Source organism: Sinocyclocheilus rhinocerous, unplaced genomic scaffold (genome assembly GCF_001515625.1).
Source record: "Sinocyclocheilus rhinocerous isolate Xijiao unplaced genomic scaffold, SAMN03320098_v1.1 scaffold444, whole genome shotgun sequence".
Classification (NCBI taxonomy): Eukaryota; Metazoa; Chordata; class Actinopteri; order Cypriniformes; family Cyprinidae; genus Sinocyclocheilus; species Sinocyclocheilus rhinocerous.
In genome coordinates, this window is record NW_015645540.1 from 2245715 (window position 1) to 2262833 (window position 17119).

Genomic DNA, 17119 nt, shown 5'->3' on the forward strand with positions numbered 1-17119 from the left:
CAATCATATGAAATTAGTATTAATAAAAAAGTAATTTGTACTACAAAGGGTGCACAGAAGAACACAAAAGTGGCTTGTAGGTACATTTTCAGATGTTTAATGATTCTCAGAGGTGGCATGAGTGCAATTAAATTAATAAATTCATGTTGAGATTAATGTTTTAAATATAAAATTTTTAATACAGAAATATTAAATGATTTAAATAACTGAAATTATACCTAAAAATGAAACTGAAACCACCAGCAGGTGGCGGCAAGTCACTGATTTTATCACTGACTCATTCATTCAATTGATTCATTTCAACGGCTGAATCATTCAGGAATGAAGCAAGTGACTGTCTTTATGATCGCGATCTGTGGGCGCACAGAAAATGAGTTTTCTTTTATTCATGCAGAGACCCTTATGAATTATCAGACTGTATCACTTCTTATACTCAATTCTGTGAAGATACTGTTATTGATACTAAAGTGGTTAAAATCTTTTCAAATAACAAACCATGGTTTACTAAAGATCTGAAGAAATACTTTAATGAGAAAAATGCAGCCTTTCGTGAAAATGACTTTGAGGGTTTTAAGATGAAAAGAAAGGAATTAAGAGCTATGATACAAAAAGCAAAAATTGATTTTAAAAGTAAGGTAGAGGATCAGGTAGCAAATCATAATGCAAGGAGTGCTTGGCAAGGGTTAAATAAGATGATGGGGCGTGACTTAAAAGGTGTAAATAATGATATTATAGACAGATATTTTAAAATGGGTTAATGATTTAAACTTGTTTTATGGAAGATATGGTGAGGTTGGTAACAAAGATAAGGTTGAAGAAACTGGTGCCAGGATTCCTGTGGGTTCACCTGTTTGCTTGATTGGTGAACACTAATTAGAATGTGTCGCAAATCAGGTCCTGTAAAGCGCCAGGTCCAGATGACCTTAGGGGCCATGTTTTAAAGGTTTGTGTCGAATGAATTAACTGACCCTTTAACAAAATTATTTCAGTTTTTATTAAATTCTCAGATTGTGCCTAATATGTGGAAATTGTCATTTATACGGCCCATTCCTAAAAAAGTGGGGGTGAAAAAATGAGAAGACTTCCGCCCTGTAGCCTTGACTCACTTGCTAAATGCATGGAAAGGGTCATTAGTTATCATCTTAAATCGTACATATCAGAGCACCTAGATGTATTGCAATTTGCGTATAAGCCACAAAGAGGGACCGAGGATGCTACGCTCACTATGGTCGATACAACTGTTAGTCATTTACAACAAGCAAAGGCCTATGCACGTGTTCTTTTCATTGATTATGCATCTGCATTTAATACGATGCAGATACATCTACTTTTAGAACGTCTTTTAGTTTTAGGAGTGAGCGGAGTAATAATTCATTGGATTAAAAATTTCTTAACAGATAGACCACAACAAGTCTGTGTTAGGGGGGTTAAATCAGACATTATGTTTCTAAATACAGGAGCACCTCAAGGATACATTTTGTCTTCCCTATTATTTGTCTATACAAATGAGATGCAAATGCAAATGCAGAGTACAAATTATAAATTATATAAATATGCTGATGATATGGCACTGGTTGCACTCTTATGGAAAGATTGTGTTGATTATGAGTATAAAGAGCATGTTCTGAAATTAGAGAAATGGTGTAAAGCAAGTTATATGTGCTACGGAATTTGAGAGAATTTTCTGTTAGCCAAGGTGTTCTACAAAGAGTTTATACTAGTCTAATAGAAAGTGTTTTAGGGTATAATAATGGTTTGGTTTGGGCGAATTACTTCTGTAAATAAAGTGAAATTAAACAGGATCATAAGGATGTCAAGTAAAATAATAGAGTCTAAGCAAAAATCAATTGATCAGCTGTATGATATGGCAGTTAGGAGGAAAGCTTTGGCTATAAGTGGAGAAATAACACAGCCTCTGAACTATGCCTTCGAATTGCTACCATCTGGGCGCCGTTATAGGACACTGAAGGCAACTAAAGCAATATATAAACAAAGGTTTGTGCCATATGCAATAAGTCTCTTGAACAAAGGGTAGGACTGCATTGTCTTTAGGAGGGATGAATGTATTAAGTATTTATTTGATGTGATATTTTAATTGTATTGATATGTGTATTGTATTGTTATTGTTGAATGTTAAGCAAGACCAAAGACTAATTTTCAGCCAAGGCTGAACAATAAAGTATAACAAACAATGTTTGTGGCAACTGTTTATTTAAGCTCCTGCTGTATATGTGTAACTTCTACAAACAATTGTCCACTGGAAAACTTATTAGACTAACATTGGCTGCTGTACATAAATTATGTTAATTTGAATAAGAAATTTACTTTTAATGGCTGCAGTCCTTGGTAAATAACTGTTAAGGCGAGACACTGCAGGTGAATAGGGTAAAAAACAACAACTAATAGTTATGGCCTTACTTACCCAGCTGATTGATTACATTGATAATTGCAAACATTATTTGTATATAAATTGTATATAATGAAGCAAATTATATATGAACAAATCCCTCTGTAAAACCCTTCAGGATATAGACAGGAATAAAAATGTAAAGTTTGGTGTGTGTAAGTGCTACTGAAGTGGAGATTTATGGCTCAGTGTAGGAGAAAAAAATCATTTTGAGAAAATGGCCTTTAAATATATGTATTGTAATTGAAATCTATTGACACAAATAGATAAAGTGCTATAAAAGAAACACTTAACAGTGTCTTTTGGGTGTTTTCTTTCCACTAGTCTGAAAAAACACTTTATGAAAAACCAAAAAGCCCAAAATCTCAAACTTGATAGGTGCATGAAAAAACAGTGTTTTTGCCTGCAGTGTCTCCCCTTAAATGTAACACATTTGTTTTGTTAAAGTTTGAGTTGAGTTTATTTAATAATTTTACTTGTAACTATGAATATCCATGACAACATACAGAACAAGATGAACTCTGCAACAATTTAATAGTAATTTAAATACTGAAGACATCTAAGATAATTTTCAAGACCATTGATGACTGAGACGCATGATAGTGCCAGTTGCCTTTGTTTCGAACTAGAGAGTCTGCTCTGGTTTTTCAGTTACTGTGATGAGCGGACCAATCGGACTATACAGCATTGCTATGGATGATGGTAAATATTAGGAAATATAAGACTGGTGCTGAATGCAACGTTTGACCAACCAGTCAAATAATTCAGAGAAGTGTAATAAGAGAGTGTACAGTGTGCTTCAGTGAATTAAGTGATATAAGCTAATCAAATGAGTGGATGCATACTGCATTTACATTCTAAGATTAATCATTGTACATATAGACATAATTAGTTGATATGGTTTTACATATACACAATATTACAGTCTTGACTGACACTCACTGTAGCACAGGCTCCTCCCAGCAGTCAGACCAAGTGATTTGAATGTATTGCTGCTTTAACAGATGCAGAAAGAGGAAGAGGATCACAACATCTCTGCACATTTTTCAAGAGTTGGTGATTTCAATTGTATATAATGGCACTGTGGAAAAGTGCCATTGTGATCGTAGTTTTGTATATCTGGGGTGAGTAGCACTATCAAATAATGATTCTTTTCAAATATATTTAAAATGAATTTTCATTACGTGTGTACGTGCATATTTTTTTGCTTTCTTTTTTAATCATAATGTTTTCATTCAATTTCAGGATGTAAATCCCAAGACAAAGTTGATCAGCATACAAGGATTCAATCTGGTTTTGAAGGTGCTACTGTAACGATCGACTGTACATATCAGACTGCTTTCACAAACCCGACTCTCTTCTGGTACCAGCAGAAAGTCAGTGGAATCCCCAAGTACATGCTAAATAAATATTCTAAATCTGGAAACAGTGAGGAAGAATTCAAGGAGAGATTTCATGCGAATCTCAGCAAAACTTCAGTTCCACTGACAATCCAGGATGTGCGTGTGTCTGACTCTGCTGTGTACTACTGTGCTCTGCAGCCCACAGTGACTAAAACATACTCAACACTCATACAAGAACTCCAACAATGCAACAGGATACATTACATCATGCAATTAAATTTTTTTTGCTTAGTCTATGATTTCATTTATAAAACCCCTTTAATCCATAAATATATTCTATTTTAGTAGGTTTCTTTTACTTAAAAGTGTACATTCAGTTTACATTATCTAATTTTACAGTTTAGTTGCATTTAATTTTGTATTAATTTCCCCCTACTGTTGGTTTCAGGTGATTTGCTATTGTTCATGCAGCTGAAATAATATTCTTTTTTTTTTTTTTTTTACTAAGGTTTGCGGTTGTCAATTTACTGGTATTTGAACCATTATTTAAGTCCCCCCAAAAGCACGCCTTAACCCATTTTGCGCTCGACATTGGCTGCGATAGCTGCTAATTTGTGCTGCTGTCAGTAGATCACTCGCTGAACTTTCCACACCCATCTGTGCTTTTATGGGATTGCCCTGTTTTTTTAATATCTGGCCCAAAATATTCTTCACATTTGCATTATATTTTTATGCTTATGAATGATGAGTCACTTCATAGACAAATGTGGCTTATACATAAACTAATAGACGAACCAAAAATTAAATAGTGCAGATCTTTTATTACATTAAAAGATACGAGAAGCATACTCGCTGCAACTAAGTCTCACCTGAAACACGTTTACATGTACATACAATACAGTCTGTCTATTATGTCTTGAACACTCTCCATTTGCACTGTTTGCCCTAAATGTGTCTTTTTGTACTGTCCTTTTTATACCATTGCACAGTGTTGTTCTGTATATATTGTATGCATTTAAAGTATATGTTAAGTGTATGTAGTTAGATTACTTCTTTCAATAGTTTAGCTATGTATAGGTTTATACATGTTTATATATCTAGCACTGTGGTCCTGTGAGGCACAACATTTCGTTCCTTTGTAGTAACATATAGCTAGCAGAATGACAATAAATTTGACTTGTACTTGAGATGCCACTTATGCAATATACTTGTAGTTAACCAGAAGAGGGCAGTAGGTGCTCAATATTACATTTGATAATACAGCAGCTTTTATAGGTCTCCACAAGCTCCTCCTTGGATCATTATTATAATACCAAAAGCAAAACTCTCATATTCACTGATTTTTCTAGACTTCAAGGTGTATTCAGCATAGACACAGTCATGTCACACAAGTTGAGGAATATATTATTTCTCTTTGCACTATTCGTTTTTGGTATGAAGTTTCATTTAATACAACTGTATTGATGTAAGTTGATTATATGTTGTATTGTATTGTACATTAAATATCCTTAAACATTTACAGAGTGCAGATCAGAGGACACAGTTGATCAGACAGAACAACATGTGACTAAAGTGTAAATATAAAACAGTCTCAGTACAAGAAGAACTATTCTGGTACATCCAGAGAGCAAATGACTTTCCTAAATACATCCTGCGGAGAAACAAATATGGAGGAGAAAATGATGTTCAGTTCCAGGAGAGATTTCACTCTGAAGTGTCATCAAATTCAGTTCCACTGACAATCAAGAATCTGCGTGTGTCTGACTCTGCTGTGTACTACTGTGCTCTGAAGCCCACAGTGAGAAAACTCAAGTCAAACCACATACAAAAACACATGAGCTGAACTGCAGTCAAGACAGTTTAACGTGTTTAAACCACATTTTACTATTTTAACCACAAATCACTGGTCACGAAATTAGCAAGAACTGCACAAATAGTGTAGATGAAGTAACTTAAAGGGGTCATATGATGCTGCTAAAAAGAACATTATTTTGTGTATTTGGTGTAATGAAATGTGTTTATGCGGTTTAAAGTTAAAAAACCACATTATTTTCCACATACTGTACATTATTGTTTCTCCTCTATGCCCCGCCTTTTTGAAACGCGTCGATTTTTACAAAACGGGGCGTGTTCGAACGAGCCGTTTTAGGTAGGTGTGGCTAACTCTTAACTTTTATAAAGAATATCTCTTTGGATTTGAGACTTTAGTCTTTGCAAATTTACAGATCTTCTTTATGCACCAAGAGCTTGTAACACTCCAAAGAGAAAGGAAAAAATGAAATCGCATCATATGACCCCTTTAATACAGGATAGCCTTTCCCTTATGTTTTCTTCAAATGTTTAAGCTGTGTGGGTAAACTTGCAGACAGTTTTTCCACTCAATACTGATGGCTTCAAACATGAGTAGTTGAAAAAAGTCTCCCAGTTAATTGGAGTTTAATGTGAGACCAGATACTCTTGGGCTTTTCACACTTGAAATAGTGAACCCTGGGTCATTCTAAACCCCAGGTAAATGGAATCCTGGGTTATCTTGCTTTATGTTTCACACTGCTTATACTTTACCCAGGGTTAAAAGTTAATTCTGGGTATTTATAAGCTGCCGTTTCACAGTACACATTCCTGAGTCCTTATTTGCATATTTGCGGTGTCAGTGTCAATGATTGGACGAACCTGCTTAGTGCTTACATGGCTTTTCTCGCATCAGTTATCCTGTCAGTTAAATAATGTCGCCACAGAGGTCCTCCTTGCCTGTTTTAAGCCTCCTGAGATGGACATTGACACTTTTTCTGTCATTTGACATTTCTTATTTTTCCGTCAAATGCTGTACTGTTTATACAACCTGCAGTTCCTGTTACAGATGTGACATGAGCCACACTGTTCGATTTCTGATTGGTTGTCTGTTGCTAAGCATCCAGCAGTAACATTCTAACACCGCTCCGTTTTACAAAAGCAGTGCTAACCATGCTCCAGAACATGGTTTCATAACCTCGGGTAAAAAATGGTGCTAACCACACTTTTATAAATTACATATGTGAAACGTTCCTTTACCTGGGGTTAAAAGCGGTGTATGGAATGACGATAACTCAGGGTTAAGCGCAGTGTGAAAACCTTTCAATAGGTTCTAATCTGTACTCTGATCAGGCCAAAACATGAGCCTGATGGACTATTTTCAAGTCACATCATAGTTGTCTACATAGTGTGGGCAAGAGCATTTTCTTGTTGAAAAACATCTGATCATTCCTCTTTAGACAACAACTTTTCAGCTGTAGAAAGCAAGCCATTCTGCAATATTCTCTTATACTCCAAAACATTGAACAGTGAAACAGCTCACCAGTACCAGCAGCTGAAAAGGCTCCCCACATCTTGCTTCACTGTGGTAGAGATTCATTCATTATTCGTTATTGTATTTCTTTCCAAATCTTCAAAAACACTGCTCTGGCGCATCACCATTGTACAGCTTGTATTCTTATCATGATTTATAACTCCACACAACTCTGCTGAACCACTCTGAATCAAACTTTCTATATTCTGCCAAAACCTTCATTCTATCTTTGTCATTCTAAGCAATGACTTAAGGAGCTTTGCTTAATTCTTTCAAATTTCCTCACCAGTAATTTGTAGTTAAGACCATTAAAAGCTTAGTATTTAGTTATTTTGAGCTCTGAATTGTTTTTTTTAAACCAAGAATGTTTGTTGGTGAAATAATGAAAACAGTGACTAAAATCATGGGTAGCCATTAAAATCGAAAGGTAGACAAACTATTTAATTAGTCTATTGGAAAAACAACAGAAAAAGTAATGCTCTAAAGTGAGCGAATCTTTACCAATTTAAATATGAAGGTCATTGAATTCCTACAATACTGTCTTATAAATAAATAAAAAAAATCTGTCAAATGTAGCAAACGTAAAAATATCTTAAATGCTTATCATCTGTGTAATAAATGGTGCACACATTCACATGGAGCTCCTGCTAGTTCAAATTGTTGTTATATAAAAATCTAGATTGTTTAATTAGAAAGTAAATATTGTGCACATTTCCTTCAGTTATGTTTCTATGTTCATGAGAAATAAGATGAAATGAGTGACGAAGTGAAGTGAAATGACGTGACATGTGGCCAAGTATTGTAAGTATGCATACTTGGAATTTGTTCTCTTCATTTAACCCATCCAAGTGCACACACACAGCATTGAGTAGTGAACACACACTGAACACACACCCGAGGGGCAGTGGGCAGCCATTGCTGCAGCGCCCGTGGAGTAATTGGGGGTGCGGTGCCTTGCTCAAGGGCAACTCAGTCATGGATATTGAATGCGGAAGAGAGCGCTGTTCATTCACTTTCCCCACCCACTAAAACAAGAGTGCAAAACACAATGTCATAGAGTAATTAAAGCAGGAAGTTCCTGTGTGTGTGTTAATGACTGATCTGCAGTGACTTATAGCTCGGATCACTGAGAGCCTCAACAGAGAACTGAGCTGATCTGATTGAACATGGACAGATGCTTCATACTGATTCTCATTGTGGGAACAGGTACATTATTTGTGGAGTAAAAACAACTGAAACAGTGTATTTAAATAATCATGTTTTATTATTATTATTTTTTTTTTTTAAATAATCATGTTTTATGTTTTTTTATTTTATTTTATTATTATTATTTAATTTTTTTTAAGTGCTGTGAAACATGTTAGCGTTATTATTTCGTAAACTTTGCTTTCACAAATAAAAGATCAGCTAATTTGTGCTTTTTGTTGACAGGTTTGGTGACTGGAGACGACATTGAGCCAGATAAAGGGACAGAAAAAACTTCTAAAGAAACAGAAACTGTCAAGCTGAGCTGCTCATATAGTGCAAACAGTGAATATGTTTACCTGTACTGGTACAGACAGTATGCCAACATAGAACCTGAGTATTTATTACGTAAAGGTGCACAATCATATAGTAATGCAGACAGCTCTGATCTTCGATTTCAGTCGATTGCATCACGTACATCCACTGAACTCACTATTACTGATGTACGTCTGTCAGATTCAGCTCTCTATTATTGTGCTCTAAGAGTAGCAGCCCAGTGATACAAAACATGAAGAATGTCGTACAAAAACCTGAAGCTCTTTTCACTTTGAACCAATCTAGTGAAAACCACAATCAAAACCCCAATCTATCCAGACCTGAATGTAATAAAATATGTGGTCACACCTGTGTGAGGTGAAATTAGGCCTGCAATAAAACTTAAAAGAAATATTAACAATATCTTCTGGATATCACTTTCCAGCTTCAGAGTATGAATATTTCATCTTAATTTCTACATTAATAACTACATTTTAATCAATATACATTTTATTTCAAGAAAGCCATATGCAGGTCAGTATTAGAACTTCATTTACCTACATAGTCAATGATACTATTCTTGAACACTGAGCTTCTTCACACTTACAAACTTTATCCATCTAAATCCAGCTAAAATATAACCCAAACTTCTCTTCAGCAAATGCAAAGCCATATGCGTTTGCAACATTAACAATATGTGGCCATGCCTTATAATTAAATTGTGTTGTTATATCCGTAATTTCTGTGATCAAAGACAAACATTGCCTGCTGTACATAAACTATGTTAATCTGCAGAGGAATTTACTTGCTGTTCTTGGTAAATAACTTAACTTTTAAATGTAACAAAACTGTATCTTACATAAAAACATTTCTATATACATGATTCTGTTAAGATTCCCAGTTTACATGCTCCATAACTCAACTGGATAAAACAACATTGGAAATAAATAAATATATAAATAAGGAAAGGTTTCATGCAGATCTCAACAAATCCTCAAACTCAGTTTCTCTGTCAATCCAGGATCTGTTTATCCGACTGCTGTGTACTGCTGTGCTCTGCAGGCCACAGTGACTGAAACACATAAAACATCCATCCTGACAAGAACTAAGAGCTCTGAAATGTGCAGTTTTGAACATAAGAATTTTCCCCCATATTTTTTATTTTTATTTTTTTAGAAAATAAACACTCCAGCAGTCGGTGGACTTTATTCACCTTGTTGAGAGTGAGACAGAGTGAAACAGTTGTTCAAACACTATTTTTGCCATCACTGTCTCTCTGAAGGCATCATGTTTCTCTTTACCTGAATAATAATTCTATATATTCTATATAATAATAATAATAATAAGGAATTTCTTTTGCTGATACAATACAACCACTGCCTTCAGAAAAATGTGACTCTGTCTTGTAATTACAGTACCAATACTGGCACTGTTAACTCTCTCCTGTGGTATCGCCAGTATCTTGGAGCAAAATCAGAGTTCCTACTTCTTGTCAACAAATATTCAAGTAAATCTGAGCCTGATCTTCGTCTATACTCAAAAGCTACAAAAGAAATCAAACGTGTGGATCTGAAGCTATCCTAAAGTAAGCTAAAGTATCAGACTCTGCTCTGATACTTTATTCAAAAGCTACAAAAGAAATCAAACGTGTGGATCTGATCATCTTCTCTGCTGCTGTATCAGACTCTGCTCTGTATTATTGTGCCCTGCAGCCCAGTCACAGGAAACACAAGAAAAGAACACTGTAAAAAAACCTGATACACAGTATTGCATCTGTATTACACAAATGTGACAACATGCTTTAGTAAACTGGTGGACACAACAAATGTTCAGGAGGACCTTATTTACCCAGTCCAGTCAATCTATGTAAGGGATAATGTACAGTCAGTCATGTAGAAATGAATATGTGGATATACAACTGATTTTACAGTTAAAGTTTGAGTTTAAAAGATTAGTTCACTTCCAGAATAAAAATGTCCTTATAATTTACTCACCCCCATGTCATGCAAGATGTTCATGTCTTTCTTTCTTCAGTCTCAAAGAATTTAAGGTTTTTGTGGAAAACATTCCAGGATTTTTCTCCATATAATGGACTTCAATGGTGGCCAACGGGCTGAAGGTCCAAATTGCAGTTTCAGTGCAGCTTCAAATGGCTCTACATGATCACAGCCGATGAATCTAGTGAAACAATTGGTCATTTTCTAAAAATAAATAAATAAATAAATAAATAAAAACTTGTATACTTTTTAACCACAAATGCACGTCTTGCACATGAATTTGTTGCAGTCGCACTAATTGCATCATCAGGTTCTGTGCTCTTAAAAGGATAGTTCGCCCCAAAATGAAGATTCTGTCATAATTAACTCTCACCCTCAAGTTGTTCCTAAACCTGTATGAGTATCTTTCTTCTGTTGAGTACAAAAGAAGACATTTTGAAGAATGTTGGCAACCAAACTGTTGACGGTATAACATTTTCTTGTTAGTTTGTAAGTGTGAAGAACCTTAATGGTCAAGAATAGTGATGTTGACTATGTAAATATTACTGACAATTTTTTTTACTAATGACTATTTTTTAATGAAAAGTATATGCAAGTCAACATTAGAACTTTGTTTACATAGTCTACGGCACTATTTTGGGCTATTCTTGACCTTCACACTGACAAACTAACAAGAAAATGTCCAGCTTTATCCAGACATCTCCTCAGCAAATCCAAAGCCACATGCATTGCTACATTAATGATATGTGGCCATCCTCTTGATATATCAGTAATCTCTGTGAAGCAAAAGAACGACATTCTAGTTTTTTTTTAATAAAATGAATCTCTCTCTCTCTCTCTCTCTCAATGTAATGAAACTATGTAATTTCAGATGTTGTCCACAGTGTGGCATAATCTATGATGTTGGTAGTAACTATTTATTTAAGCTCCTAATGTATGTGTTTAACCTCTGCAAACAGCTGTGCATTGGAAACCTTACCTGCTTTACGTAAAACAACATTAATCTGTGGAGGAATTTACTTTTAATGACTGCAGTTCTTGGTAAAACTTAATTGTTAAATGTAACTTAATTAGAACATATCTATACACAAGATTCTGTTAAGATTCCCAGTTTACATGCTCCATAAACTCTCAATTGGATCAAACAACAGTGAAAAAAAATGTCTCAACAAAACCTTAAGCTCAGTTTTTCTCTCAGTCCAGGGTGTGCGTGTTGTTTACTGTGCTTTTCAGCCCACTGTAACTGATACACATAAACACATAACATCCTGTGCAGTTTCCGACATAAGCATATTTTTTTCTCTATTTTAAAAAAATAAACACACTACAGCAGTGGGTGGAGCTTATTCACACAGAGTGTGAGAGTGAAAACAGTTATTCAGATACTATTGTAGTCATCACTGACTCTCTGAAGACATCATGTTTGTCTTTACCTGTATAATTATCCAACTTTGCATGGGTAAGAGATATGCATTCAATCAATGTTTATTATAATACAAAAAAATAAATAAACAGCTGAAAAAAATTAATAAAATAAAAATCCATTTGAGTCTTTTCATTATTCTATTGCTTAAATAATCAAGATTCTTTTCTTTTCCACAGGAACTTCTTTTGCTGATACAATTCAACCACTGTCTTCAGAAAAATATGTTGTTGAGGGTAAAAATGTGACTCTGTCTTGTAATTACAGTACCACTGGCAATGTTGACTCTCTCCAGTGGTATCGACAGTATCTCGGCGCAAAACCAGAGTTCCTACTTCTTGTCAATGAATATTCAAGTAAATCTGAGCCTGATCTTCGTCTGTATTCAAAAGCTACAAAAGAAATCAACCGTGTGGATCTGGAGATCTTCTCTGCTGTTGTATCAGACTCTGCTCTGTATTATTGTGCCCTGCAGCCCACAGTCACAGGAAACACAAGAACACTGTACAAAAACCTTTCCTCATTTAATCCAATGAGAACAATCAATAGATACAGAGTTAAAGACTAAAAGAGAATCCATAAACTGCAGCAGTTAGTAAGTTGAATGATACTGCAAGTGAATGAAAAGAAATAAACTGATAAAAGTTGATGAATCCAAATTTACATATGTATAGCTGAAATGAATCAATGTGACATTAAAAACTGAACAAAGCATCCTAATATTGCTAATTAAAATCATACAAAAGTAGCCAGCAGTTAAAGTTTCAATCTATTACCATGTGTAACAGATTGTGCAGGTATAATGTGCCACAAGGTGGCAGTGTTCTCAGATATTCACTTGGAACCGCAATTACAGAATTTGTAAAAATGTATACTACATTTTTTAATATCGTGTGAAAAGTGACCAAAATGCATGGAGATTTTTGGTATCGTTTTTTCATATATCATTCTGTTAAACACTATTATTTAAGGTTCAAAGCTTTGATTTCACACTTACAGAGAGCAGGAAGTTCCTAAATGTCATGAACAGCAGAAAGCTTCAGTAACACACAGTCAGAGCACAGAGCACTGAGAGAATTAACACACAACTGATCTGATCATATTCACCATGAACAAATACATGCTGCTGCTTTTCATTATGGCATCAGGTGCATCATTTATGATTTTAAAACCCTATAAAACATTGGATGTATTTTTTACTGATTTTTCTATCAACACAATTTTAAATTTGTAAAGATGTCTTTACTAATATACAACATTTAACCTAAGACAAAGTTAGTTACCGGTAATATTGTTCTTAATGTTTGCAGATGTGACAGCTGTGAACAAAACTGAGCCAAATAAAGGGACGAGCATCATCAAAACAGAAGGAGAGTCTGTAACGCTGAGCTGCTCATATGATTCAGACAGTGAAAATGTACGTCTGTACTAGTACAGACAATATCCTAATGGAGAACCTCAATATTTATTACGCGAAGGAGCACGAACAAACAGTGTTAAGCACAGCTCTGATCCTCGATTCCAGTCAAGCACTTCTTGCATGTGGACTGAACTCATTATTAGCAGTGTGACTGTGTCAGATTCAGCTCTCTATTACTGCGCTTTAAGAGTTGAAGCCCAATGATACAAAATATGAAACAAGTCGTATAAAAACTATAAAGCATTTTTTTAAGCTCTTACTATGAAAACCAAATCAAAACCTCATTGTTAGATAATAACTGCAAACACCTGTGTAAGGTTGATAGGAAAAATGTTTTATGAAAGGAAAAAAAATGGCAAAAAAAAAGCTTTTCAGAAAGATAAAATGCTTAAAAAGTTTTAGGGTTGCAACTGTGTGTTAAAAATGTACTACAGGTGTGCAACACTTCATTTATGTTACATTTGCAAAAAACCTAAAGCTTCCAGAATATGTGTTTCAAGTAGTTTTGTTTTTTAAATCTTACTGTGACAGACTGACTGACACCAAAGTATGACTAAAGTTAATTTTAACTTGTGTACAAAATCTACTATGCACCCACTTACAATATTATTACTTAGAATTAATCTTAACAATAATGGAAAGAAAAGTTGATTCACATAATGGTAGCAGTAATGAGCCAGGCCCGGAAAAAATAAACTATTCCTTCAAAATAAAGCTTCTCTTTTGTCTTGAAGTTTAATAAGAGGAGGGACTTACATCAGACATGATCTAATTATGTCTGACAGAGACTGTGGTTGAAATGATTCAGTCTGACGCTTCTCAGAGTGAACACTTGTACAATGAATCTTCATTCAGTTATTCTGTTCTGTGCCTCAACCGGTATGTGTATTCATTTGGCTGATTATTTGTTTGATCATCAAAAGAAGAAAATAATAAACAAATGTACCTCTTCTTTTTCAGCTGCTGTCTTTGGAAATGTCATCAAACCAAACAAAACCAATGTTTTTGCTGAGGAGGGTTCAAGTATTACATTATCCTGTAATTTTTCTGACTCTGTAGGTACAGATTATCTCCACTGGTACCGTCAGTATGGAAGATCAAAACCTGTATTTCTTGTACTCACCTACGACACTGCAAAAGAAGCTCAGCGGTCTGTTGTAGATCCAAGATTCACTGTTAACACTACAAAAAGGGAACAAAACCATGTGGATCTGAAGATCTCCTCTGCTGCTGTATCAGACTCTGCTCTGTACTACTGTGCTCTGGTGCCCACAGTCACAGGAAACACATCAGCTCTCTACAAAAAACAGAGACAGAGTTACAATGAGAGACAAGAGAGAGAGAAATTTAAGTAATCTAATGCAGAAAGGATCAAAACATAAAACAAAGCAACATTCTAAAGTGAGTCAACAGGGCAGTCGTGGACTAATGGTTAGAAAGTTAAACGTATAACCTGAAGGTTATGGATTCGTGTCTTGGTGTCGGCTTGTACATGACTGAGGTGACCTTGATCAAGGCACCTAACCCCCAATTACTCCACGGGCGCTGCAGCAAAATGGCTGTCCATTGCTCCGGGTGTGTGTTCACGGTGTGTGTTCACTAGGGTTGTAACGGTATGAGATTTTTACGGTATGATAATCATCTCAGGAAATATCATGGTTTCATGGTTATCACGGTATATATTAAACAATAATTCTTATCAGTAACAATGACTCTTAAAAGAACAAGAACAAGTTATTTGAATGAACAAATCCTTTATTACAACAAACTTGAAACCATTTGAATGAAAGTATTGAAGTCTCCCTTATGAAAAAATAAATTAATTAATTAATTAATTTAAAAAATAAAAAAATAAAAAAATAAAGCTGTACACCTTATGTATATCTATATCACACTTTAACATTTTAATTAATGTTTTAAAATGAAATTTAAATGAAAATGTACAACTCCTTTTATTTTTGGCAAAGTTAAAACATGGACAAACATGATATTCCTTGAAAACAATGTTTAAATAAATTATTTTATTATAAAGAATATTATTATTGTTGTTATTATAACTTTGAAGAACATCTGTCATAATTGCAAATTAAATTGAATGTTTATTTTGACGGGTTGTAGCGGACCTTTGAGTTTCAGAGTGTATTTGACAATGGTTTTTCTCAAATAAAACTAAGAAATGTTTATTTATGTTTTCTCTCAGAGCAGCTCTGCTGATGTTCATGTTTATGTATTTTAAGCCCTATTCGCACGGGATTAGTATTACCTGACGCTGAAAACACCATGTATGTATGTGTACTTCAGTATGCAGTAGATAAAACGGCACCACTCAGAGACATGCAGAAACAAGCAGATTATTCATATAGCAGTCTCTTTGCGCTTTAATATTCACAGACACATATCATACTTTCGATTTATCCATCTACCCGATTACGCGTTTTACTTGACATCCTCATTATACTGTAAATTCCATGTTCACGACTGCACCGGGATTCCCTCTGTTTCACGGAAATCATGGCCTTAATTTATAACTTGTTATTAATGTGACATACCTTTATCTGCACGGAGGGATGGTGTCCGCGAATATGAGCGAAGATGTTGGATGTAGCCTATTGCCTGCTTCTGCAGCCACTTTGCTTCCACATTTTTTTGCAAATTTGATCTGTCCTCAAGGACAACCCCGCGTTCGTTTTTTTTTTAAATATCCGAAGTATTCCCATACTGCAGATATTAACTTTTTTTTCGGCGGGGATGGAAATGAGATATTATCTCTCTGTCATTTTCTCCGCTGCACGTGCGTGTAACATTAAGCAGCCAAGTGAATGCAGAGTGAAGCAGCCGAGCGGAAATAAGTTGTATGTGCGTGATTGAGATTTTTTTTCATTCATTTTTTTTAAAAACCGTAGATATGCAAATGTTTACAGTATGATAACCGTGCACGTTCGACCCGTGATAAACCGTCATACCGGTATATCGTTACAACTCTAGTGTTCACTACTCACTGCTGTGTGTGTGCACTCTGATGGGTTAAATGCTGAGCACAAATTCCAAATAACCATAAGAGGGCAGTAGGTACGTACTATATTACCTTTGAGAAAACAGCAGCTCTCCCATTCACTGATTTATCTTGAAGGTGTATTCAAGACACAGTCATGTGACACAGGCTGAGGGATATTTTTATTTTCACACTATTGGTATGCATTTAATATACCTGCATTTTCAATTGTTTGCATCGTTTTACATTTAATATTCTAAAACCTTTACAGAATGAAGATCAGAGGATATGGTTGATCAACCAGACAAACATGTGACTGAAACTGAAGAAGATCAGTAATATATAAAACAGATTCAGAACTTTAAAGTAACTTTAAATTAGTTATCAAACAAAATTAAATGAACTAAAATAATACAGCATATAAATGAAAGTGAAAATTCAGAGGATGAAGTTCCTGTGTGTGTTAATGACTGATCTGCAGTGACTTGCAGCTCAGAGCACTGAGAGCCTCAACAGAGAACTGAGCTGATCTGATTGAACATGGACAGATGCTTCATACTGATTCTCATTGTAGGAACAGGCACACTGTTATATAATTACATTGTTTTTTTAAAATAATTATATACAAATAATTTTAAAACATCAAACCACAAATGTACTAATTTTTTATGTTTCTGTAAAAGTGCTGTGGAAGATATTTGTGAAACTGAAGAAG

At 34.9% G+C, this 17119-nt stretch overlaps 3 gene segments (V, D, J or C); all 3 read left to right on the forward strand.

Annotated features, from left to right (window-relative positions):
- The first annotated feature begins 3482 nt into the window (after positions 1-3482).
- Positions 3483-5593, forward strand: LOC107706300 (T-cell receptor alpha chain V region CTL-F3-like). The segment is given in 3 exon segments: positions 3483-3531; positions 3653-3954; positions 5375-5593. Coding segments are annotated over 3 exon segments (570 nt in total).
- Positions 5594-8206: 2613 nt separating this feature from the next.
- LOC107706301 (Ig kappa chain V region K-25-like) lies at positions 8207-8817 on the forward strand. The segment is given in 2 exon segments: positions 8207-8278; positions 8504-8817. Coding segments are annotated over 2 exon segments (354 nt in total).
- A 5434-nt stretch (positions 8818-14251) lies between these two features.
- Positions 14252-14767, forward strand: LOC107706302 (Ig kappa chain V-IV region S107B-like). The segment is given in 2 exon segments: positions 14252-14291; positions 14373-14767. Coding segments are annotated over 2 exon segments (435 nt in total).
- Positions 14768-17119: the final 2352 nt, after the last annotated feature.